Below are 25,889 nucleotides of genomic sequence, written 5' to 3' on the forward strand. Positions count from 1 at the left end.
TTCCGCTACTTCCCCCCCCCACCCCCTTAACCTGTCTGCCTTTTTTCCCCTACTCCCCCCCCCCCCTACCCGACTTGTAAAGCGACCTTGGGTTTCCTGAAAGGCGCCATAAAAATATTATATATTATTATTATTATTATTGATAGAAAAACAAGGAAGGACGCCACCACAGCACTCTTTTACATTTGCAGGGATAGTATTGTTTCTGTAAGTGAAAAGTGGTTTTAGTTTATTTGATTGAACATGTTTGAAGCATGTCGTGTCACCTTTGAGCAGCAGCGGCATGAAGGGGATGTACGGAGGACTGAGTTTAGCCACAGCTAGTCTGTAGGCTCGGTGGTTACGAGAGGGATCCTGACAGGAGAAGAAACACAGATATTATGTCACATTACAATAATGTACTTAACCAATCATTTTAGAACGTTTATAAAGTTGTGACTTACCATCAACCTCTCATAGGCGCAGTAAATCCTTTTTATCTTGCTGGGTATTCTCTGGATTAGACGTTAACAGATGTTAGTTAATGATGACAGTTATATATAATCATCATCACTCTACCAGGGGGTCAAACTCAATTTCATCGTGGGCCACATCAGCACTATGGTTGCACTCAAAGGGCCGGTTGTAACTATAAGACTATATAAAAATATAAATATATAATATATATTAAATAATGTATTATATTATTGGCTCTGCATTGGATTATTATCAGTTCTGGTAATAACTTCATAAATAACTACGTCTGAAAGTAGAAGGCAAACCATTCAAAGCAAATATTCAACAATCAAAACCTTTGAAAGAACATCCATAACATCTGTTTGCAACTTATATATATGTCAATATTCCAAATACTTGTATAGAGACTATTCTGCACTATTTCTATTATATTATATTATATTTTATTCACTTGCACTATTATCTGTGTTATTGTGTTGCACTGTTGGAGGAGCCTGTTACCTAAGATGTTCATTATCATAACTACACTGTAGCTATGCACACATGCCAATAAAAGCCTTGAATCTTGATTTGTATTGTATATTATATTCTTTGCAAGCTCTTGCAGGCCACATAAAATGAAGCCGCGGGCCGGATTTGGCCCCCGGGCCTTGAGTTTGACACCCCTGCTCTACACAGTCAGTGGTTTCTCACCTCCCAGGTCTTGTAAAGCCTGTGTACTGCACTGTTGCTCAAACCGAACATCACAGCGAAGAATGAATTCAGGTTCTTCTGCTCCTTTAATCTGAGACATAGAGACACACACACATTATTTCTTACATGAACAGTTTGATTCAGATGACAAGGGGTTTGAAAGACAATATGTGCAAACTGTTATATGAGTTTACTCAGCGCTAGGGGATCTGTGAGCTAAATGCTAACGTTAGCATGCTAATGGTAATGTCAATCATTTTGCATGTTTTTGGACAAAGAAGCAGCATCCAGTTCTGAAAAGTGGAGCTAATGCAGACGCACCTCAAACCTGCATTCTCGCTAATGTCCAGCAGAGTGCGATGAGAAGTCTATGAGATAATGTTACTACTTCTCTCTTGATTTGTTACCTCAGTAAACATCGTCCTGATAAGTTAATGGTCTCAATCTGTAGTTTAAAGTCTTCTTCAAATCTGCATGATGTTCATTTATTAAATGATGGTCCCATTTAGAGTAAAATAGACGATAAAGCAACGCATGTTTTAGGGTAAGGCTACCTGTGATTGACAGGTGTGTTACTTGTGTCTTTGCAGTGGCGAACCGTCAGGGCCTTCAAGGTATTCAGAGAATACCCTGGAACACTCAGATAAAACAAACACAATCGATTTAATTATATTAATAAAATGTATATAAAATTAATAAATGAGAATTGGATCTGTGTTGTTGATCTGTAATATTACAGTGTTACGTTGATTTGTTTGTCTTTGTCGGACCATGCACTACGCATTTCAGTGGTTTTGTGTTAGAAAAGAAAGCAACCAATCAGATCTTGTTCTGGGTCTCTGGTGTGTGTCTACAGAAGGTCCAGTTGTGATAGACACGGTTTGCCACTGTGTCTTTGTCTTAAACTCTTCATGGTTTATGTTTCAACTTCATTATAGTTCATTGTAACCGTACAGTCTCATAAAAAGTCTCAGTTTATCTGCTTTCCCCTCGTGTTGCATCTGGATGCAACAAAAAAAAATGGCAACCTTAAGGCTTTAACAACAGAGTCAATATCCTTGCTCGATTATTACATGAAAACCAATTTTCATAAAGGTTTATTTTATATGTCTTATACATACAGTTCGTTTGCTAGGGAAGCTACTATCTAACATCAGCTACCAAAAATAATTTTACCGACATCCTTCTTTGTCAGTTTTTACTATGAAACTCCAATCATTGCTGACGTGTTTTTGTAACTACGTCTAACTTACACTGCAGCGATCTTTATGAACTTCTTGAGCAGCATGGCTCTCTTCATCAGGTCCTCACAGAGGCACAGCTCCGTCACCACCCAGTACTGAACCTCGTTGAAGCGCCGCACAAAACGCTCCAGGTTAGCCGTGATGGCGCCGTGGAATTTATGGCGGCCGAATATGTAGTAGACAAGCTCCACCTGCAGAAACAGGGAGTTACAGTCAGGTGAAAAATAAATCAAAGAGGTTACAATATAGTCGTGCAGGAATTCATCTTTAAACCCGGAAATTAGTTAGCATTTAGCAATTCCTGTACCCCTGGTCTGGAGGTCTTGAGATATAAGGTCTTAAAGGTAAGGTAAGGTGAAGGGATTTTAAGGTTTTGTTCTACGACATGAAATACCTCAGTAAATACCCCAATGGTGAATTTAAAAACGGTGGTTGCTAACAAGTGTCTAAATGAAATGACTAAACGTCATCACGCCAAACATTAGCCTCCTTTAGCTTAGCGGTGGTGACGTGAAGTCATGTGACCGTGCTGTAGTTCCTTTATAGCCCAACATTAGCCGCCTTTAGCTTAGCGGTGGTGACGTGAAGTCATGTGACCGTGCTGTAGTTCCTTTATAGCCCAACATTAGCCGCCTTTAGCTTAGCGGTGGTGACGTGAAGTCATGTGACCGTGCTGTAGTTCCTTTATAGCCCAACATTAGCCGCCTTTAGCTTAGCGGTGGTGACGTGAAGTCATGTGACCGTGCTGTAGTTCCTTTATAGCCCAACATTAGCCTCCTTTAGCTTAGCGGTGGTGACGTGAAGTCATGTGACCGTGCTGTAGTTCCTTTATAGCCCAACATTAGCCGCCTTTAGCTTAGCGGTGGTGACGTGAAGTCATGTGACCGTGCTGTAGTTCCTTTATAGCCCAACATTAGCCGCCTTTAGCTTAGCGGTGGTGACGTGAAGTCATGTGACCGTACTGTAGTTCCTTTATAGCCCAACATTAGCCACCTTTAGCTTAGCGGTGGTGACGTGAAGTCATGTGACCGTGCTGTAGTTCCTTTATAGCCTAACATTAGCCGCCTTTAGCTTAGCGGTGGTGACGTGAAGTCATGTGACCGTACTGTAGTTCCTTTATAGCCCAACATTAGCCACCTTTAGCTTAGCGGTGGTGACGTGAAGTCATGTGACCGTGCTGTAGTTCCTTTATAGCCCAACATTAGCCGCCTTTAGCTTAGCGGTGGTGACGTGAAGTCATGTGACCGTGCTGTAGTTCCTTTAGAGCCCAACATTAGCCACCTTTAGCTTAGCGGTGGTGACGTGAAGTCATGTGACCGTGCTGTAGTTCCTTTATAGCCCAACATTAGCCACCTTTAGCTTAGCGGTGGTGACGTGAAGTCATGTGACCGTACTGTAGTTCCTTTATAGCCCAACATTAGCCACCTTTAGCTTAGCGGTGGTGACGTGAAGTCATGTGACCGTGCTGTAGTTCCTTTATAGCCCAACATTAGCCGCCTTTAGCTTAGCGGTGGTGACGTGAAGTCATGTGACCGTGCTGTAGTTCCTTTAGAGCCCAACATTAGCCACCTTTAGCTTAGCGGTGGTGACGTGAAGTCATGTGACCGTGCTGTAGTTCCTTTATAGCCCAACATTAGCCACCTTTAGCTTAGCGGTGGTGACGTGAAGTCATGTGACCGTACTGTAGTTCCTTTATATCTAACGTTAGCTTTTCACTTCAGAAATCATAAAGTGGTGTTAATATGTGGAGAACTCTAATGAACAAAACGTGTAAGTATCATAAACGTTGTGTAATATTTTCTGATAAAACCCAAAATCCAATTGAGGAATCCCATTAGCTTTTTGTGGAAGGAACCAGGGAGATGCTAACCAACGAGAAAACGTAATCCCAGCACCACACTAAAGATGACTTTGTGATTATGAAACATGTGAAGCATGCAGGAAGTGTCGCACCAGATGATCTGATGGCCCAGAGCCAGACAGTGTGACTCATCACTTTGAATTCATCAAGGAGACATGCAGTCCTTTGGAGAAACGAGGAAATATCTGACTGTCGGCTGAGCCTTAATTTGAAGTGTAAACAAGCAGTTTCCTGTGCGTCAGATGTGAAATTGTACATCATCTCTGCTGCGTTACCTCGTGCATGGCGGTGAACAGCTCCCAGTCGTAGTTGGTGAGTTCAGAGGCGATATCTTTAGATCCCATCTGCTCCAGGACGTCCAGGGTGCCTTGATCGGGCCCCTGCTGCTCCTTCAGGGGCGTCTGGGAGAAATAAAATAATAATAATTATACGTTTAGTTAGTATAGCAGCTTTCACAGAAATAGAATTCACAAAGTGCTTCACAAGAAAGAACAAAAGTTGAAATTAAGACCACAGAAACATGATTACAATAACAACATGGAGGCCGAAATGTAAGGTCAACATAAAAACTAAACACAGACCACATAGAGTCCTGAAAGGAACCAACATAAGAACAGAACACATCACACACATCTCAAGTAGAAAAACAAAAGCCAATGTAAAAAGATAGGTCTTCAGTAGTTTTTTAAAAGCTTCTACAGAGACTGCAGAGCGGATGTCAAAAGAGATGTGAGCGTTCCTTTGATGGCTTTAAGGGCAGGAAACTGAATCAAACCAGCAGTAAGGGAGTAGTGAACTACATGTAATTTGGTTCACAGAAGAAAGTCTGCTTCTTCCATCGCAGACAAAAAAACACCTGTTTCCACTGCTCCACAGAGGTGGGAAGTAGTGGAATACAAATACTTCGTTACTGTACTTAAGTACATTGTTTTGGTATCAGTACTTTACTCCACTACTTTTTTTTCTGACGACTTTTTACTTTGACTTCTTACATTTTGAACACAAATACCTGTACTTTCTACTTCTTACATGTTGAACTCAAATACCTGTACTTTCTACTTCTTACATGTTGAACTCAAATACCTGTACTTTCTACTTCTCACATGTTGAACTCAAATACCTGTACTTTCTACTTCTTACATGTTGAACTCAAATACCTGTACTTTCTACTTCTCACATGTTGAACACAAATACCTGTACTTTCTACTTCTTACATGTTGAACTCAAATACCTGTACTTTCTACTTCTTACATGTTGAACACAAATACCTGTACTTTCTACTTCTTACATGTTGAACCCAAATACCTGTACTTTCTACTTCTTACATGTTGAACTCAAATACCTGCACTTTCTACTTCTTACATGTTGAACCCAAATACCTGTACTTTCTACTTCTTACATGTTGAACTCAAATACCTGTACTTTCTACTTCTCACATGTTGAACTCAAATACCTGTACTTTCTACTTCTTACATGTTGAACCCAAATACCTGTACTTTCTACTTCTTACATGTTGAACCCAAATACCTGTACTTTCTACTTCTTACATGTTGAACTCAAATACCTGTACTTTCTACTTCTCACATGTTGAACTCAAATACCTGTACTTTCTACTTCTTACATGTTGAACTCAAATACCTGTACTTTCCACTTCTTACATGTTGAACACAAATACCTGTACTTTCTACTTCTCACATGTTGAACACAAACACCTGTACTTTCTACTTCTTACATGTTGAACTCAAATACCTGTACTTTCTACTTCTTACATGTTGAACTCAAATACCTGTACTTTCTACTTCTCACATGTTGAACACAAATACCTGTACTTTCTACTTCTCACATGTTGAACACAAATACATGTACTTTCTACTTCTAACATGTTGAACTCAAATACCTGTACTTTCTACTTCTTACATGTTGAACTCAAATACCTGTACTTTCTACTTCTCTCATTTTCCAAACAGCTGGTTCCTTTAGTCTGAATGTGTGTTTGATGCGTGATCATTATTCTTTAGAGTCATTGCGTGCCTATTGATTTGAACACGATCCGTGTATCCATCATTTCCTGGTCTTCTCTAAAGAAGAGGGACCAATGGAAACGTTGTCATGTTGCCGTTGTTCAGCATGGAAACATTCATTAGCTAACAATGACATTATTGTTCTATTAATATAAAGGGAGGTCAGGTACTCTTTAAAGCAGCTGCTAGTTATGGGTACTTTTTGCTGAAGTACACTTCAAAGCCTCTTTACTTTGACTTGAGTAAAGAAGTTTAGTCAGTACTTCTACTTTCACCAGAGTATTTTTAAACACGAGTATCTGTACTTCTACTTGAGTAAAGGATGTGTGTACTTTTGCCATCTCTGCTGCTCCATGACCAATACAAATAATTGTTTTTAATTGATGTAGCACTCGAATATGTTTGGCTAATTGAAAGCATGTGTATCTGCACAATATCTTTCTCATCTCTCTCACCAGCTGATCCACCTGGCTGCTGCTGCAGACGAACAGCCGCTCGTTGAGTCCCATCGCTGTGAAAACTGCAGACGCATCCAGCTTCAACTGAGCTCTCTCTGTGTAAAACATATACAAAAAACTCATTTCAGGGCAGAAATTGGCAACGATATGAAGCTCTGCATGCTTTATTCTAACAATTTTACACGACCGGGCATTATACATTAAAAAAATCTCTGCACATTTGAATTTTTTGTAAGATTTGTCTTAAATATCTGAAGGAGAAATGGACGAAAACTCAGTAAACAAATGGAGAAAAAAGGACAGAACAAGATTGATACACTAGTTCAACAGTGAAAAAACAAATAATCAGCAAATCAATAAAAAAAAGGTAAAGGCAAGACACATTAAAAAAAAACAAGGAAAAGGATCAATCCATTAATAAAAAAAGTTTAAAAGCTGGAATAAAAAATTAGAATAAAATGAGTAAAAACCACAGTTAGTCAAAAATATAAATACATATAAAAAACGATGAATACAACTAATAAAAAATATCAAGAATGTGCACTCGTGCTTCCAGAGAGCGTAATCTTACCTCCCGATGAGTTCATTTTGACGAGGACGTGATCTCCTCCAGGTTGCACGGTTGCTGACATCACTTCCTGTACGGACGCGCTGACAGGAAGCATCAGAGTGAGCGGTCTGTAGTCCGGTCTGTAGATCTCATACAGAACTGCAGAGATAGACAACATGTCAGGATGTAATGATCTCATCAATTATGATTAAGTATCAAAACTAACCCACAAATACATGAGCCGATTGTCATTTTGAAAATAGTGAGTGGTGCAGGAATGAGTCCTAAACCCTGTCTGGATGTTCAATGGTTTGTTTTGTTTTTGAATGTGTTTGTTATCCTGAAATAAGGTCTGTGGTTAACACAAGAGATTTTAACTTTTGTTCTACGACATAACATACGTCAACAAGTGAACTACTGTACACTAACAAGTGTCTAAATGAGATGACATCACGCCCAACATTAGCCTCCTTTAGCTTAGCGGTGGTGACGTGAAGTCATGTGACCGACACACCAACACCCTTACCTCCTTTTCCCCTCTCTCTCCAAGTGAGGTTCTTACCCTCATTACCTCTGCCCGCCCTACCACCTGTCCTCTGGACCCTATCCCTTCAAACCTCCTTCAGACTATCGCTCCTGATATTCTACCGTTTCTCTCCCATTTCATCAACACTTCTCTAACTTCTGGTCACTTTCCAAACAGTCTCAAGGAGGCAAGAGTAAACCCTCTCCTAAAGAAACCCACTCTCAACCCGTCTGATGTTATAAACTACAGGCCTGTCTCTCTCCTCCCGTTCCTGTCTAAAACACTTGAACACGCTGTCTTTAAACAACTCTCCTGTTATCTCAATCAGAACAACCTTCTGGATCCGCACCAGTCTGGTTTCAAGGCAGGTCACTCCACAGAAACTGCTCTCATTGCTGTCACGGAGGAACTGCACACTGCCAAAACTGCATCCCTCTCCTCTGTCATCATCCTGTTGGACCTGTCTGCTGCATTCGACACGGTGAATCATCAGATCCTCCTTCGCACTCTCCAAAAACTTGGAGTTTCAGGCTCTGCACTTTCCCTCCTCACCTCATACCTGAAAGACTGTACCTACAGGGTGACTTGGAGAGGGTCCGAGTCCGACCCTTGTCAATTAACTACGGGGGTCCCTCAGGGCTCTGTTCTTGGTCCCCTCCTCTTCTCCCTGTACACAAACTCGCTCGGATCAGTCATTAGCCCGCATGGTTTTTCTTACCACTGCTACGCTGACGACACCCAATTAATTCTGTCCTTTCCCCGCTCAGAGACCCAGGTCGTCGCACGCATCTCTGCTTGTCTAGCTGACATCTCTCAGTGGATGTCTGCTCACCACCTCAAGCTCAACCTTGACAAGACTGAGCTGCTCTTCCTCCCGGGAAAAGATTGTCCCACTCTTGACCTAACAATCAACATCGGCACCTCAGTTGTTTCCCCGACTCAGACTGCAAGGAATCTGGGTGTGACCCTAGATAACAACCTGTCCTTCACTGCAAACATCGCTGCTACAACCCGCTGCTGCAGATACACGCTTTACAACATCAGGAAGATACGTCCCCAGCTGACTCAGAAAGCGACTCAGGTTCTGGTCCAGGCTCTCGTCATCTCACGCCTAGACTACTGCAACTCCCTCCTGGCTGGTCTACCTGCATGTGCCATCCGACCTCTGCAGCTCATCCAGAATGCAGCGGCTCGTCTGGTCTTCAACCTTCCTAATTCTCCCACACCACTCCGCTCCTCCGCTCCCTTCACTGGCTTCCGGTAACTGCTAGAATCCACTTCAAGACACTGGTACTTGCTTACCATGCTGCGAATGGATCTGGCCCTTCCTACATCCAGGACATGGTTTAAACCGTACACCCCAGCGCGTGCACTACGCTCTGCATCGCCAAACGACTCGTTGCGCCCTCGCTGCGAGGGGGACCCAAGTTCCCATCGGCGAAAACACGTGGTTTGCTGTCCTGGCTCCAGGATGGTGGAATGAGCTCCCCATTGACATCAGGACGGCAGATAGCTTGCACATCTTCCGGCGCAAACTGAAAACTCATCTCTTTCGACTCCACTTCGAGCGTTAGAACTATTAACGAAGCACTTTTATACTAATAAAGGACTGGCTTATCTAAAGCCAGTTGAGTAGCACTTGAAATGTTTGGCTCTATGAAACCTGATGTACTTATATGATTCTGTTTTCTTCAAGGTTGTGTCTTCCTGGTCGAATGTACTTATTGTAAGTCGCTTTGGATAAAAGCGTCAGCTAAATGTAATGTAATGTAATGTAATGTAATGTGACCGTGCTGTAGTTCCTTTATAGCCCGACATTAGCCACCTTTAGCTTAGCGGTGGTGACGTGAAGTCATGTGACCGTGCTGTAGTTCCTTTATAACCCAACATTAGCCTCCTTTAGCTTAGCGGTGGTGACGTGAAGTCATGTGACCGTGCTGTAGTTCCTTTATAGCCCAACATTAGCCTCCTTTAGCTTAGCGGTGGAGACGTGAAGTCATGTGACCGTGCTGTAGTTCCTTTATAGCCTAACATTAGCCTCCTTTAGCTTAGCGGTGGTGACGTGAAGTCATGTGACTGTGCTGTAGTTCCTTTATAGCCTAACATTAGCCTCCTTTAGCTTAGCGGTGGTGACGTGAAGTCATGTGACCGTGCTGTAGTTCCTTTATAGCCCAACATTAGCCTCCTTTAGCTTAGCGGTGGTGACGTGAAGTCATGTGACCGTGCTGTAGTTCCTTTATAGCCCGACATTAGCTAAGATATAACACTATAAAAGCCTAGGTCTGTTAAATTATCAAAAAACTAAATATAATGATATTTAATCATTTATGTCAATGACGTTTTCATCATTAAAAAAGAATAAAATATAGAAAATCAGATGCAAGCAGAACATGAACATGGATCATCCCTTAAAGATGATAATATCACTATAAAAAGGAAGTTATAAATAACAGAGTTTGAGGTGTTGTTGATGTACACAGTTTTTACTCGCCTTTATCCTGCGCTCTGATTGGCTGTAACCTCCCCACCGGCTCCTCACAGTTTGAGAACCAATCAAACTGCTGATTCTATAAAGAGTGACTCAGAGAATCAGTGACAGTCACGTGAGAAATTACATTAGCGTGACATTTTCACAGTTTTCTCATTCATGCATATCTCTGATGTTAATTTAAACTCACCCTGCTCAGAGACTGGTATCCATTCTCCGGTCTGTGAAGATATCAGAGGAGAAAAAACACTTTTAGATGACAGGCTGCAATATGCATTACTTTATAATGTCATTTAAATATCAGATTTGATAAAGATAAAAGAGATCATTTACACTTTTGTTCTCCTCCGGTCTCTAAATTGATCTTTCAGCATGCTGGTCAGACGATAGTCAACGGCCACCTCCTTCTTCAACCTCTGTTTACAAAAATATTTAAAAAGCAATTGCATCATTATCTATTTGCCTCAAATACAGTACATTTTAAAATGAAATGTTACAGAAGTGATTGCTACATAAAATGGTCAAATTTTAATATGGCTGCAATGAGCATGTTTTCAAGTTTTCACATTATCATGAAATACAAAGTTATGAAGGTATACATTTTTTTTTCTGTTTTAAATAACATTTTACATCAAAATTCAGGATCTCGCCACGTCTCAACCCAAGCATGAAGTATAATTTACTCAAATCAAATTGTGTAAAAAAGCCAATGCGTTCTCTCTAATGTCCAGCAGGGGGCAATACAAACCAAGTAAGATTGCACGGAAGTTTAGGAGAAGATGTTCCTACTGTTCTCTTGATTAATTACCACAGATTGTATAGAAGTCTACGAAAAAAATATTACTACTTCTCTCTTGAGTTTCTACCTCAGATTGTACAGAGATCTATAAGAAAATGTGGGTATTTCTCTCTTGATTTATTACCTCAGATTGTATAGAAGTCTACGAGAAAATTAGGCTTCTTCTCTCCTGAGTTAATCCCTTAGACTGTTTAGAGATCTATAAAAAAATTAGGGGATTTCTCTCTTGATTTATTAACTCAGATTGTATTTTATCTTACAACTTTAACTTGTTTAATCGGTGGTAAAACAGTGAATACATCCCCTTGTTATTTATATAAAGAAGTAACATTTTTCAGGGTAAAACGTTAAAAAACCCATCTTGTTTTAATAAACTTCCCATAAGGTGATACAGATTACCTCTCAGTATGCTCCTGTACAAATCGTAAATATTCCAATACACAAAATGAATAAATCTCACCTCCAGAGAGTCCATAGCGATGGAGTCTTCTTTCAGCAGGAGTCCGTACAGCGCCACCCACTGGCCGATCAGCTTCACCACCTTCTGCTTGGTGGTGCGGACGTAGTTCGCCTTCTCCTGATCCGAACCCTCGAAGAGCTTTGAATTATAGGTGCAGGGGCGATTAAGGAGCAAACTGAGAATCAGAAACAATTACGAGACACTGTGTGTTGGACACTGAAGGTAGCATCTCTCTGGTCATATGGTATTTGTGTTCAGCAGGATAATCTCCACATATCAACACCACTTTATGATTTCTGAAGTAAAAAGTTAACGATAGGCTATAAAGGAACCACAGCACGGTCACATGACTTCACGTCACCACCGCTAAGCTAAAGGAGGCTAATGTTGGGACTATAAAGGAACTACAGCACGGTCACATGAATTTGCGTCGCCACCGCTAAGCTAAAGGCGGCTAATGTTGGGCTATAAAGGAATCTACAGCACTGGTGACAATGACTTCATGTCGCCACCGCTAAGCTAAAGGAGGCTAATGTTGGGCTATAAAGGATCTACAGCACGGTGACAAGACTTCATGTCGCCACCGCTAAGCTAAAGGAGGCTAATGTTGGGCTATAAAGGAACTACAGCACGGTCACATGACTTCGCGTCACCACCGCTAAGCTAAAGGAGGCTAATGTTGGGCTATAAAGGAACTACAGCACGGTCACATGACTTCGCGTCGCCACCGCTAAGCTAAAGGAGGCTAATGTTGGGCTATAAAGGAACTACAGCACGGTCACATGACTTCGCGTCACCACCGCTAAGCTAAAGGAGGCTAATGTTGGGCTATAAAGGATCTACAGCACGGTCACATGACTTCGCGTCGCCACCGCTAAGCTAAAGGAGGCTAATGTTGGGCTATAAAGGAACTACAGCACGGTCACATGACTTTGCGTCACCACCGCTAAGCTAAAGGTGGCTAATGTTAGGTTATAAAGGAACTACAGCACGGTCACATGACTTCACGTCACCACCGCTAAGCTAAAGATGGCTAATGTTGGGCTATAAAGGAACTACAGCACGGTCACATGACTTTGCGTCACCACCGCTAAGCTGAAGGCGGCTAATGTTAAATAAATAAATAAATACATTTAATTTATATAGCGCTTCTCATCTGCCAAGACAAATCTCGAAGTGCTTAATGATGTTTAGTCGTCTCATTTAGACACTTGTTAGCAACCTCTGTTTTTTAATATGTTAAAAAATATATATTTTGATCTGTTTTTGGAGGATATTGGTGCTGTAGAGCCCGGCACAGCTGGCTCGATGGCATGAAGAGTTTGTGTGTGAGCAGGAAGTCGCTGACACAGGGATCTGCAGGGAGACACACAAACAACAACACACACACACACAAACGACAACACACACACACAAACAACATCACACATTTAACTATTAGCTAAACGTATCGGATCATAATGAATCCCTCCGTAAAGATGCCTGCAGGCTCACCTATGGCGTCATTTCCATTCGAGTCCAGCTTCACCGTGTCCAGCAGATGCTCCAGGATCTTCTCTGGAGTTCCTGACATCACTGTGTACCTGCAGAGAGAGAAACAACAGATTAGTTCCTAACATTAGTATGTCCTTTCGTCCAAAACGCAGCTGCACGTCTTCTGACTGGCCACAAAAAGCGTGACCACATCACCCCAATTCTGGCCTCACTACACTGGCTTCCAGTTCGGTTCAGAATTGATTTTAAAATCCTTTTATTTGTTTTTAAAGCACTAAATGGTTTAGCTCCTGCCTATATAGCTGAACTCCTCCAGCGCTACACCCCAGGCAGAGCTTTAAGGTCTGCTGACCAGCTGCTGCTGGTAGTGCCTAAGACCAGGCTCAAAACCCGAGGGCACCGAGCCTTCGCAGCAGCAGGCCCCAGGCTCTGGAACACTCTGCCCCTCCATGTGAGGTCGGCCCAGACCCTAGGGGCTTTTAAATCCACACTGAAGACACACTACTCCTCTCTGGCCTTCTAGTCAGAGTGGGGTCACGACTCCTGACTGTTCCATGTGTTGCTTTATCTGTTGTGATTTATTGTGATGTAATGTGTTTTTTATGTGTTTAAATTACATGTACAGCACTTTGGCTCGACCAAAATCGTTTAGAAATGTGCTCTACAAATAAAATTTGATTTGATTTGACTTTGTATTTATCTGCATGCATGCATCGTGCATGGTTTGTGAGTTTAAAATAGTTCAGGGACGACAACTAACATAGCTAGAGACAATATGTCATTTTTGTCAGAGTGAGTCTGTCTCATAACTGAAGTGTTTGTCAGTTTATCTGAAATGTCTAGGTTAGCTACGTTAGCTAGCTAGCTTACAGCAGATCTGCAGTAACACCAGAAGGAGTCATGTGATCACATTGTTCAAATAAGATCATCAAACATTTTAGGTAAATTTCCAACAACAGAGACAGTTGTTCAGCTTTATCATCCTGAACGTCACCAAGCGCTCCGTCCCAGCTGTGTGCGTCACTCTTTAGTGTCCCCTGGTCTCCCAACTATGTGCGTCACTTTTTAGTGTCCCCTGGTCCCCCAACTATGTGCGTCACTTTTTAGTGTCCCCTGGTCTCCAGCTATGTGCGTCACTTTTTAGTGTCCCCTGGTCTCCAGCTGTGTGCGTCACTTTTTAGTGTCCCCTGGTCTCCCAGCTGTGTGCGTCACTTTTTAGTGTCCCCTGGTCCCCCAACTATGTGCGGCACTTTTTAGTGTCCCCTGGTCTCTAGCTGTGTGCGTCACTTTTTAGTGTCCCCTGGTCTCCAGCTGTGTGCGTCACTTTTTAGTGTCCCCTGGTCTCCCAGCTGTGTGCGTCACTTTTTAGTGTCCCCTGGTCTCCAGCTGTGTGCGTCACTTTTTAGTGTCCCCTGGTCTCCAGCTGTGTGCGTCACTCTTTAGTGTCCCCTGGTCTCCAGCTGTGTGCATCACTCTTTAGTGTCCCCTGGTCTCAAGCTGTGTGTGTCACTCTTTAGTGTCCCCTGGTCTCCCAGCTGTGTGCGTCACTCTTTAGTGTCCCCTGGTCTCAAGCTGTGTGTGTCACTCTTTAGTGTCCCCTGGTCTCCCCGCTGTGTATGTCACTTTTTAGTGTCCCCTGGTCTCCAGCTGTGTGCGTCACTTTTTAGTGTCCCCTGGTCTCCAGCTGTGTGCGTCACTTTTTAGTGTCCCCTGGTCTCCCAGCTGTGTGCGTCACTCTTTAGTGTCCCCTGGTCTCAAGCTGTGTGTGTCACTCTTTAGTGTCCCCTGGTCTCCCAGCTGTGTGCGTCACTCTTTAGTGTCCCCTGGTCTCAAGCTGTGTGTGTCACTCTTTAGTGTCCCCTGGTCTCCAGCTGTGTGCGTCACTTTTTAGTGTCCCCTGGTTTCCGTTGTTATTTGAGCTTTTTGCAGCGTTTTGTTTATGCACCGCTTTTAGTTAACTTTACGCTTGTTGATCAAGTTGGTGAATATTTTCTAAATGATGCATGTGTTGTCAAGTTGTTGAAGATGTCTCTTCATCTTCATGTGTTTTGCACCTGTCGGCCTAATGATACTGATACTAATGGCATGAGGTCCAATTATGCAACACCGGTGAATAATAGGCTCCTCAGAGAATAGCTGCTGGTTGTTTGGTGTAAAACCAAGAGAGGATGGCTGAAGGTGTGAACGTACGGCAGGTCAACCTTAATTCACTTTAATATTTGCTAAAACACTTCCACACTGATAAGAAGTCGTTCAGCACGGCGGGGTTAGAGTCCATGTCTTTGAGCTGTCAGATAACAGCTGATTAATAACACCTAAACCACGTACAGTATGACACACAGAGCTGCCCACGCCCACTCTGAGTGTGTGACTGAGTGTAAACCAGAGGCTGTTGTTTGTGTGTGTGTGTTTCTCACTTGCTGTTGTTAGCTGCTCCTCCAGTCTCCTCCCCCTCGCTCCTCTCCAGAACCAGCACAGACTTCCCGTGCTCCTCCAGCCGCACCGTGTTCGCCTCCACATCCTGCAGGACAAACACACACATGCACGATGAGGCAAATTCATAATCAGTGTGTTTGTGGATCTGAATCTGTCTGAAAATATTTAGATGTTTGACATTATCTAGACGAGAGCATTTCCGAGTCATTTTAGCTTAATTTATATTGTGTTGAAACGCAGCATTTCTGCACAGCTGCAGATAGATATATCATTATTAAATATATATATACTATTAGTAGGATTGTTTCAGATTTGTGTGATTCAAACATTTCCAATAACTGCAAAGCATTAAAACTGAAAAAAGTAACAATTATTTTCAAAGATCATTTCAAAAATAATAACATATATTTTTTAAGAAAATATAGATAGAAGTTTTTATGAAATTGAAAAAATGAAAATATATATATGTTCCAAAACAAAAACGATTAAAAAATATTTATAGATATATATATGGATATTATAACTTTACAATTTCCATTTGTGATTTGTTTATTTTATTTTACTATATATATATTTATTTTTTATTCATTTAAATGTATTTACCTCAGACAGCGTTATTCACAAACCTTAATAGAAGCATTAAATATAATAAGACGTTTACAGTTTAAATCGAGAGCTGATCTCACCTTGAGGATGCGTATGAAGTCGTGTTTGTCGACTCGCAGGAAGTGGCAGTTGTCTTCTCTCAGGATGATGGTCGCGGCTCGCGGAGCGTCGTTCAGCAACGCCAGCTGCCCGAAGTCCTCCCCCTCATGGAGAGTGGTCACTAAACCCTGCAAACACACATCATTACATTACTGCAGAGGTAGGAAGAAGTGGAATTCAAATACTTTGTTACTGTACTTAAGTATATTTTTCTGGTATCAGTACTTTACTCCACTACTTATTTTTCTGACTACTTACTTTTACTTCATACATGTTGAACACAAATACCTGTACTTTCTACTTCTTACATGTTGAACACAAATACCTGTACTTTCTACTTCTTACATGTTGAACTCAAATACCTGTACTTTCTACTTCTTACATTTTGAACCCAAATACCTGTACTTTCTACTTCTTACATGTTGAACACAAATACCTGTACTTTCTACTTCTTACATGTTGAACCCAAATACCTGTACTTTCTACTTCTTACATTTTGAACCCAAATACCTTTACTTTCTACTTCTTACATGTTGAACACAAATACCTGTACTTTCTACTTCTTACATGTTGAACACAAATACCTGTACTTTCTACTTCTTACATGTTGAACCCAAATACCTGTACTTTCTACTTCTTACATTTTGAACCCAAATACCTTTACTTTCTACTTCTTACATGTTGAACTCAAATACCTGTACTTTCTACTTCTTACATGTTGAACTCAAATACCTGTACTTTCTACTTCTTACATTTTGAACCCAAATACCTGTACTTTCTACTTCTTACATGTTGAACACAAATACCTGTACTTTCTACTTCTTACATGTTGAACCCAAATACCTGTACTTTCTACTTCTTACATTTTGAACCCAAATACCTGTACTTTCTACTTCTTACATGTTGAACACAAATACCTGTACTTTCTACTTCTTACATGTTGAACACAAATACCTGTACTTTCTACTTCTTACATGTTGAACACAAATACCTGTACTTTCTACTTCTTACATGTTGAACACAAATACCTGTACTTTCTACTTTTACATTTTGAACCCAAATACCTGTACTTTCTACTTCTTACATGTTGAACACAAATACCTGTACTTTCTACTTCTTACATGTTGAACCCAAATACCTGTACTTTCTACTTCTTACATGTTGAACTCAAATACCTGTACTTTCTACTTCTTACATGTTGAACACAAATACCTGTACTTTCTACTTCTTACATGTTGAACCCAAATACCTGTACTTTCTACTTCTTACATGTTGAACACAAATACCTGTACTTTCTACTTTTTACATTTTGAACCCAAATACCTGTACTTTCTACTTCTTACATGTTGAACACAAATACCTGTACTTTCTACTTCTTACATGTTGAACACAAATACCTGTACTTTCTACTTCTTACATGTTGAACCCAAATACCTGTACTTTCTACTTCTTACATGTTGAACCCAAATACCTGTTCTTTCTACTTCTTACATGTTGAACTCAAATACCTGTACTTTCTACTTCTTACATGTTGAACTCAAATACCTGTACTTTCTACTTCTTACATTTTGAACACAAATACCTGTACTTTCTACTTCTTACATGTTGAACCCAAATACCTGTACTTTCTACTTCTTACATTTTGAACACAAATACCTGTACTTTCTACTTCTTACATGTTGAACCCAAATACCTGTACTTTCTACTTCTTACATGTTGAACTCAAATACCTGTACTTTCTACTTCTTACATGTTGAACTCAAATATCTGTACTTTCTACTTCTTACATTTTGAACACAAATACCTGTACTTTCTACTTCTTACATGTTGAACACAAATACCTGTACTTTCTACTTCTTACATTTTGAACACAAATACCTGTACTTTCTACTTCTTACATGTTGAACCCAAATACCTGTACTTTCTACTTCTTACATTTTGAACACAAATACCTGTACTTTCTACTTCTTACATGTTGAACTCAAATACCTGTACTTTCTACTTCTTACATGTTGAACTCAAATACCTGTACTTTCTACTTCTTACATGTTGAACTCAAATACCTGTACTTTCTACTTCTCTCATTTCCCAAACAGCTGGTTCCTTTAGTCTGAATGTGTGTTTGGTGCGTGATCATTATTCTTTAGAGTCATTGCGTGCCTATTGATTTGAACACGATCCGTGTATCCATCATTTCCTGGTCTTCTCTAAAGAAGAGGGACCAATGGAAACGTTGTCATGTTGCCGTTGTTCAGCATGGAAACATTCATTAGCTAACAATGACATTATTGTTCTATTAATATAAAGGGAGGTCAGGTACTCTTTAAAAGCAGCTGCTAGTTATGGGTACTTTCTACTGAAGTACATTTCAAAGCCTCTTTACTTTGACTTGAGTAAAGAAGTTTAGTCAGTACTTCTACTTTTAACAGAGTACTTTTAAACACGAGTATCTGTACTTCTACTTGAGTTCAGGTGTTTAACAGTCTTATGGCCTGTGGAATGATACTGACATATATTATCATTATAATTATAAAAGTTATTCGAGCAGCAGGAAATGGATGTACCTTCCCGTGTGTGATCACATTCACTGAGCCCTTCCAGATGATGTACCAAGACGTGCCTTTGTCCCCCTGACTGAACACTGCAACACAAACACATGCACTGAGAGAGGGCCTCCCGTTCACAGTGGGCTTTACTGTGGCTTTCTCAATCAACGTCAAAGTGAGAGAAACAAACACGTGAAGAGTTGATTGTTATTGACTATGTCGTGCAATTGAACTACACAATGAATGTGTGTGTCTGTGTGTCATCTCAGTGTGTGTGTGTGTGTGTGTGTGTGTGTGTGTGTGTGTGTGTGTGTGTGTGTGTCATCTCAGAGTGTGTGTCTGTGTAATCTCAGAGTGTGTGTGTGTGTGTGCGTGTGTGTGTGTGTGTGTGTGTGTGTGTGTGTGTGTGTGTGTAATCTCAGAGTGTCTGTGTGTCTGTGTGTGTGTGTGTGTGTGTGTGTGTGTGTGTGTGTGTGTGTGTGTGTGTGTGTGTGTGTGTGTGCGTGTGTGTGTGTGTGTGTGTGTGTGTAATCTCAGAGTCACACTCACACACTGTTCCCGCCTTGGCGTGCGACTCAAAGACGAGCACTGCTGCCAGCTCCTTACGCACCTACAAGACAACGAGAGGAGAAATACGATGGGATACATTTAAATTCCCATTTCAAAGTTAATCTCCTGAAACTGCAGTTCAGTTGCTGGATTAAAGGATTAATGGATTAATGAGCATGTCATTGTCTTCACTCATAGGATGTGCAGAGAGAGACTGACCGAGGTGGAGAGGTGAGCGGCAGCCTTGACGTGCAGCAGCTCCTCGTAGATCACCTCCAGGTCCTCCGCACTCCTCTGACTCGGGCTAAAAACAGACAGACAGTTTTAAAGGTCCCCTATTATACTGTGTTTCATCAATGTATCACAGGTCAGATAAATCCAGAACCTGTCTCTGATTGGCTGAAACACCAAACAGATCATTGCAGCATTACCCATAATCCCCTCTGTTTCAGCCCTGTTTCCAAAGTGCTGATTCTCTGTCTGTTACTTTAGATGAAAATAAGGAGCCCCTCCCCACGCCCCTCTGAGAGAGATTTGGTAACAAAGAACTCAATAGGCGCTTTCACACCGCAGTACTTTCCCCAGGAATAGTTCCGATAGTTCGTGGGATTTTGCGTTCACACCAAAAAGATCTGGAGCTAGAACTTTTTTCCGGGAACCTCCTTTTCACTCCTTTTCAGTGCCTGCTAGAGAGGTGGTGCTTTCCTGGGAGAAAAAGGTTCCAATTTCTGATTGGCTGGGCGAATTGCAAACCACGGCCCGTAAAACTCTGAAAGGTTTTTGTGAAGCCGCTATTTTATTTGCTCGCATTAGCATTATTAGCATTAGCATTAGCCCAGCGCACCAACGGAGAGAGACTAATTTATGGCAACACAAAAAAAAACATGGGAGCGGTGGAGATGAGGAGGTGTCGGCGCTCTGGCGATTTACTCGGAAGGCTTCAGTAGAAGCTGCTGGGAGTCCCAGCGACTTCCGGCCGGGGACTTCGGGTGGCAGTATATGCCGTGAAGTTGTTTGCGGCCTGCCAGTAAACCCAAAGCAGAAGAAGAAGAAGTGACGTCAGCAGCTTCATTTGTCCTAATCCTCCCTCAGGGACTTATTCCGGTGTGAACGCGATCTGCTAGATAGTTCCAGGAAATAAAAGTTCCGTGAACTATTCCTGGGAAAAGTACTTGGTGTGAAAGCACCCAATGGTGCTCTAGGAGGAGATTCAGGTGATAAGGTGGGGGGGGGGGGGGGGGGGGGGGTTACGTTGGTTGCTGATTGGCTAATGGTTACACAAGACAAAACATCGTTATGACATCATAAAGTGGCCAAAATCTGATCAGGTTTTTATAGAAATGGATCAAAAAGAGAGAGAATCTTTGTTCCTGAAACTTTCAGAGTCTCTTTCCACAGAGGGGACACATGTTGATGTAGAAGAGACATGAAGAAGAGGGGACACATGTTGATGTAGAAGAGACATGAAGAAGAGGGGACACATGTTGATGTAGAAGAGACATGGAGAAGAGGGGACACATGTTGATGTAGAAGAGACATGGAGAAGAGGGGACACATGTTGATGTAGAAGAGACATGGAGAAGAGGGGACACATGTTGATGTAGAAGAGACATGAAGAAGAGGGGACACATGTTGATGGAGAAGAGACATGAAGAAGAGGGGACACATGTTGATGTAGAAGAGACATGAAGAAGAGGGGACACATGTTGATGTAGAAGAGACATGAAGAAGAGGGGACACATGTTGATGTAGAAGAGACATGAAGAAGAGGGGACACATGTTGATGTAGAAGAGACATGAAGAAGAGGGGACACATGTTGATGTAGAAGAGACATGAAGAAGAGGGGACACATGTTGATGGAGAAGAGACATGAAGAAGAGGGGACACATGTTGATGTAGAAGAGACATGAAGAAGAGGGGACACATGTTGATGTAGAAGAGACATGAAGAAGAGGGGACACATGTTGATGAAGAAGAGACATGAAGAAGAGGGGACACATGTTGATGTAGAAGAGACATGGAGAAGTGGATTTTGCAACACAAAAATGTCCCAACTTGGGATCATAAAGTACTTCTTATCTTATCTCATATAGATCAGTTATCGTGCATTATATCGACGTAGATCTGAAGTGTCTGACCCTTTGCGGAGGATCATGGTGAGCAGAGCGTCGGGGCCGAGCTGAGCGAGCAGAGACACGGCCTCCTGCAGCTCCTCCTCCCTCTCATCGGAGACGTGATGCAGACTGAACTCACACTCCTGGAAACGGTAGAACTGCGTGTCTTTATCCAGGAAGTTCAACTCGTGTTTCACTGGAGGCAGAGCAGGGGACACACAAATCATCACATGGTCGTTGTAGGTCAGGTTTTGTTGTTGTTTTGAGGTCATTTGAATGTTTTGTGTTACTTTAAGTTACTGTATATTCAGTCTGTGTTCAGTTCACTCAATCAGACCTTTGGAGGAACAGAAATATGAGTTAGGTCCTTTCTCTGTCTTTGTTGTTGTTGTTTTGAGGTCATTTTATTGTTTTGTGTTATTTTTGTTGTGTTCATAGATGGTTTTGAGTGTTTTTGGTCATTTTACATCTACATTTACTTTCATTCCCTTTGTGTTCATTTGCATATCCTCAAAGTCTCTTGCTTAATATTCAGTTTGTGGACATCATCTCTGTCATCACTCAATCAGACCTTCGGAGGAACAGTGGTTACAGAAATATGAGACACAGATTAGTTCCGAAAAAGGAAACACATTTTGACCTTGAGGATAATTAGTTTGACGATGACATGTTGATTTGAAAATAAATGGTTCCTCATATGCATTTATTCAGAGCGACCGCTCCAAGTCATGATGGAGTTTCTACGTCCTGATTGAAGCGCTCTCCTGCAGGAAACAGAGTCTCGTAGAGCGGTCAGCGAGGAGTCTGCAGATTTCAAGATTTCTCAAGTGCAGCCTGAGAGATTAATACCTGAATATATTCCACACTTCTACGGAGCAGATAATGAGACATGAGTGACCTCTTTTGCACCTCTTTGCAGATGCAGTTATTTTTAGTCATTTTTTACAACTCTTTGTAGTAAAAGTTTTGTTATTTCTTGTAATTGTAAAAGTAATTAATTAGTAACCAGAAAAAGTTTTTAAGATTCTTGTTGCCCCTGTTGAACATGACAGACTATCTGAGAATTATTATAATTTATTTATTTATTTATTTTATTTTTTTGTACTTTGTTATAATTATTAATTTGAGTGAGAAAAAAAAAGGAAAAAAAGAGAATATATATATATTATTGTTGTATGTTTTTGTTTCTGACATGTTCAATAAATTGACTAATAATAAATAAGTAAGGTCGTTTTGCTTCTCTATGTAGAAACGTAAGTCTCTCTGTGTTCAACATCTCCTCCCAGTAACATTATAGCTTGTAGTTGTTTGTATATCTTTATCTTGTCTTTGGACCTCTATTCTTCTTATTTTTTCTCAAGGTGTTGTGTGACGTTTTGCGTGTTTTTGGGGATTATTTTGCGTCTACTTTTGGTCATATCGCGTCTCTCTTTATTAACATTAAGTGTCTTTGTGTGGGTGCATTTTTTAGAATCTCATTTAGCATATTTCTTTAGTTGCTTTATAGTCATCTTGCATCATTTGTTATCTCCTTCTAATCAGGAATCCTGACTGACCCTTAACCCTTAGTATTAAAGGTCACCTATCATGCTATTTTCAGGCATATATTATGGGTCTCAGATATATAACAATATATAAAAAACATGTCTATGATGTGTTTTGCTCAAAATACCAAACAGAACATGCATTTTAGAAATCCCTCATACCCCTCTGTTCCAGCTGTTAGAGAAACGCTGATTCGGGGTCTAGCTTGAAAAAAAAAAAGAGGAGGCGGAGCTAATGCCTGATCAGAATTCTACCGGCAGCTACTCAGCTAAATGCTGCCGTGATGAAACACCATCATGTTCCAAACCACATCAAGGATTATCTCTGAAACAGTATGGAGCTCAAAGGCTTTCTCTCTTGCCGGTTATACCACAAGGTGAGTTCCTTTTTACTTCCTGCTTCTTCACACACATGCTCTCCAGTACAGGTTAGCTCTGAGTGTTAGCGATGCTAATGTAAACACCGACCATATTACGTCCAAAACAGTCGGGTATTGTTTCTGATAGCAACGTTTCTGATTGGGCCGTGGGTCCACATTTCAGATATTACGTCATATCGGACGCAAATCTGGATCAGCTCCGTTGTTCCCCGTTTTTAGAGATTTGGGTACGGAGGAAAAGAGAGAGGGGTTTATTTTCTGACGCTGCGTGAGTTCCCTGACGCACCGGGGACACATAGTTATGTATAAAAGACATCAACAAGTGCATTTTGCATGATAGGATAGGAGAGCTTTAATGTCTCACCATGAACGAGGATCCCTTCGTCCAGCAGCACCTGCCACATCCCCACCGCCTGACTCCTGGACGCCAGACATTCATTTTGTTTCATCAGCCAATCGACGAGCTCCTTACCAGAACAACACTGTCTGTAACAAAATATAACAACATCAACATGAATGTGATTTTATTCTTTATTTCATATGACACCAGCAGTTAAGACCTGTATGTTTTGAGGTGATGCTTTCTGTCTCGGATCAGATTTGAGTCCCTCTCCATCAAAACGCTGTACACTGATCTCGCTGCTTTCACGACTCGATCTGAAAGAAACTTCATAAACATGGAGAACAAATATTAAACTAGTACAATGTTATGTAAACATTAAAGGCACAATGTGTCATGTTCTGCCACTAGGGGTCTATGAAGAAATAAAAACAGTGAATAAAGCAGTTTGAGGTTAAACATCGGAGTTTTCTCCTTGCACGCTGTTGGGCTGCGGCTAACGTTAGCCTAGCTTGTTTCTCAGATAATTTGACACTGACGCGTAGGAAGATTTTACTGGGGGTTGAATTAACCACAGAAGTCGCCTTATCTCTAAAACAAATGACTCGATGAGTTGAACTCGTAAAACACTGAATAAAGCAGTTTCTTATTCTAAATCTGTGTTTTCCAGGAAGAAACTGGACCGAGGGGCTACAAGCTAAAGGCTAACGTTAGCTTAGCCTGCTTCTCTGATAACTTCGGATCCAGACGTCCCATCACTAAAATCTTTCATCTGGTGAAACTATAGATTTGAAAAGCACCCACAAATTGTATAAATATGGCTTAAAAGTGGATAAAAAGTCAATTTATTACAGCTTCTGGTAGCATGTCCAAAATGATATGACGCTATTACAGACCGGACGGTGTCTTATGAAATGCACTGATTACAATCTTTAATAAACTACTCAACTAAATGGACTGGACTAGTGACTTTTAGACATTTCAAAGCAGATATTTTAAATACTTGAGCTTTAATACGAGTAATATTCCCTTTATGTTATGATGAAAACAGTGTGTGTGTGTGTGTGTGTGTGTGTGTGTGTGTGTGTGTGTGTGTGTGTGTGTGTGTGTGTGTGTGTGTGTGCATAAAGAAGCAGGGTAAATATATATCACACAGGAGGTCTTGTTTTCTGAACAGACGGGCTGTGTGTCGGCGGCAGACAAAAACCAGCAAGTGTTTGAGTGAGAACGTTTCTTTGCAAATTCCCCTCTGTGTGAAAACCATGTGTGATGGAGTGTGTGTGGTGTGTGTGTGTGTGTGTGTGTGTGTGTGTGTGTGTGTGTGTGTGTGTGTGTGTGTGTGTGTGTGTGTGTGTGAAGCAGGAGGTGAGAATGTGTTTTAAATGTCTCTCCCACACCTCGCTGTTCCCAGCCTCTACAACTCACAACAAACTTTCACTTTCTCACCGCCCCCTTGCTGTATTTCACGTTGAACCCTCTTGTATCCCCCCTCCTCTTGTATCCCCCCTCCTCCTGTATCCCCCCTCCTCTTGTATCCCCCCTCCTCCTGTATCCCCCCTCCTCTTGTATCCCTCCTCCTCCTGTATCCCCCCTCCTCCTGTATCCCCCCTCCTCTTGTATCCCCCCTCCTCCTGTATCCCTCTGTATCCCCCCCCCTCCTCTGTATCACCCCTCCTCCTGTATCCCCCCTCCTCCTGACACACATCTCAAACCAAAATCTGCAGAAACCTGCGAGCCGCTGATGCAGAAGCGGGGATTATGTAACCAGCTTTGTTTTTGGCAGAAATGCGGCTGTCCTATTTCTTTTCAGTTGGCTCTGCTTCTGTTTGCATCCGATCACACCACCTCATCATATTTTCTGTGTGAATGATTGACAAAAGCAGACATTTTTATTACTCCTCACGTCTCCTGCAGAGTCTTGTGACACCACGAGTCACTCAGATGGTCCGTTTCTTCTTTGGATTTCACTCCAGGCTCTCCTTTTTATCCAAAGTGCTTTTCTTTAGATGCATGCATTGAATATTTCCGATCTCTAAGGGGGGACACATGTTCCCATGCACTTTGAGGTGTCTTGCGTCCATAACATGTCTTCTCTCAGACTAGAGGAAAGAAAAATCCACATTCAAGAGTTTATTTTAGAAACTTTGTCTGTTTGTGTCTTCCACAAAGTTAGTGTCACATAACCCATAATTTGCATATTTAAACATGCAATTTCAGAAAACTC

The 25,889-nt window shown here is 41.5% G+C and overlaps 1 protein-coding gene across 4 annotated transcripts in view; it reads right to left on the reverse strand.

Moving 5' to 3' along the window:
- Nucleotides 1-25,889, reverse strand: part of rapgef3 (Rap guanine nucleotide exchange factor (GEF) 3) — a 76,645-nt gene that overhangs the window by 4,118 nt on the left and 46,638 nt on the right. For 3 of the 4 annotated variants that reach the window (XM_034209791.1, XM_034209788.1, XM_034209789.1), the window contains 21 exons: nt 23,886-23,992; nt 23,690-23,811; nt 21,426-21,597; nt 19,506-19,590; nt 19,287-19,347; nt 18,756-18,832; nt 16,173-16,319; nt 15,468-15,571; nt 13,051-13,139; nt 12,834-12,912; nt 11,557-11,707; nt 10,631-10,713; nt 10,488-10,518; nt 10,301-10,376; nt 7,305-7,442; nt 6,731-6,828; nt 4,530-4,655; nt 2,403-2,584; nt 1,150-1,240; nt 444-494; nt 267-354 (listed from right to left, as the gene is read on the reverse strand). In XM_034209791.1, coding sequence (XP_034065682.1) covers nt 267-354; nt 444-494; nt 1,150-1,240; nt 2,403-2,584; nt 4,530-4,655; nt 6,731-6,828; nt 7,305-7,442; nt 10,301-10,376; nt 10,488-10,518; nt 10,631-10,713; nt 11,557-11,707; nt 12,834-12,912; nt 13,051-13,139; nt 15,468-15,571; nt 16,173-16,319; nt 18,756-18,832; nt 19,287-19,347; nt 19,506-19,590; nt 21,426-21,597; nt 23,690-23,811; nt 23,886-23,992 — 2,158 coding nt within the window. Of the gene's footprint in view, nt 1-266; nt 355-443; nt 495-1,149; nt 1,241-2,402; nt 2,585-4,529; nt 4,656-6,730; nt 6,829-7,304; nt 7,443-10,300; nt 10,377-10,487; nt 10,519-10,630; nt 10,714-11,556; nt 11,708-12,833; nt 12,913-13,050; nt 13,140-15,467; nt 15,572-16,172; nt 16,320-18,755; nt 18,833-19,286; nt 19,348-19,505; nt 19,591-21,425; nt 21,598-23,689; nt 23,993-25,889 lie in introns of all 4 variants that reach the window. The other variant, XM_034209792.1, reaches the window with a different exon arrangement.

This window comes from Gymnodraco acuticeps, unplaced genomic scaffold (assembly GCF_902827175.1).
Source record: "Gymnodraco acuticeps unplaced genomic scaffold, fGymAcu1.1, whole genome shotgun sequence".
Classification (NCBI taxonomy): Eukaryota; Metazoa; Chordata; class Actinopteri; order Perciformes; family Bathydraconidae; genus Gymnodraco; species Gymnodraco acuticeps.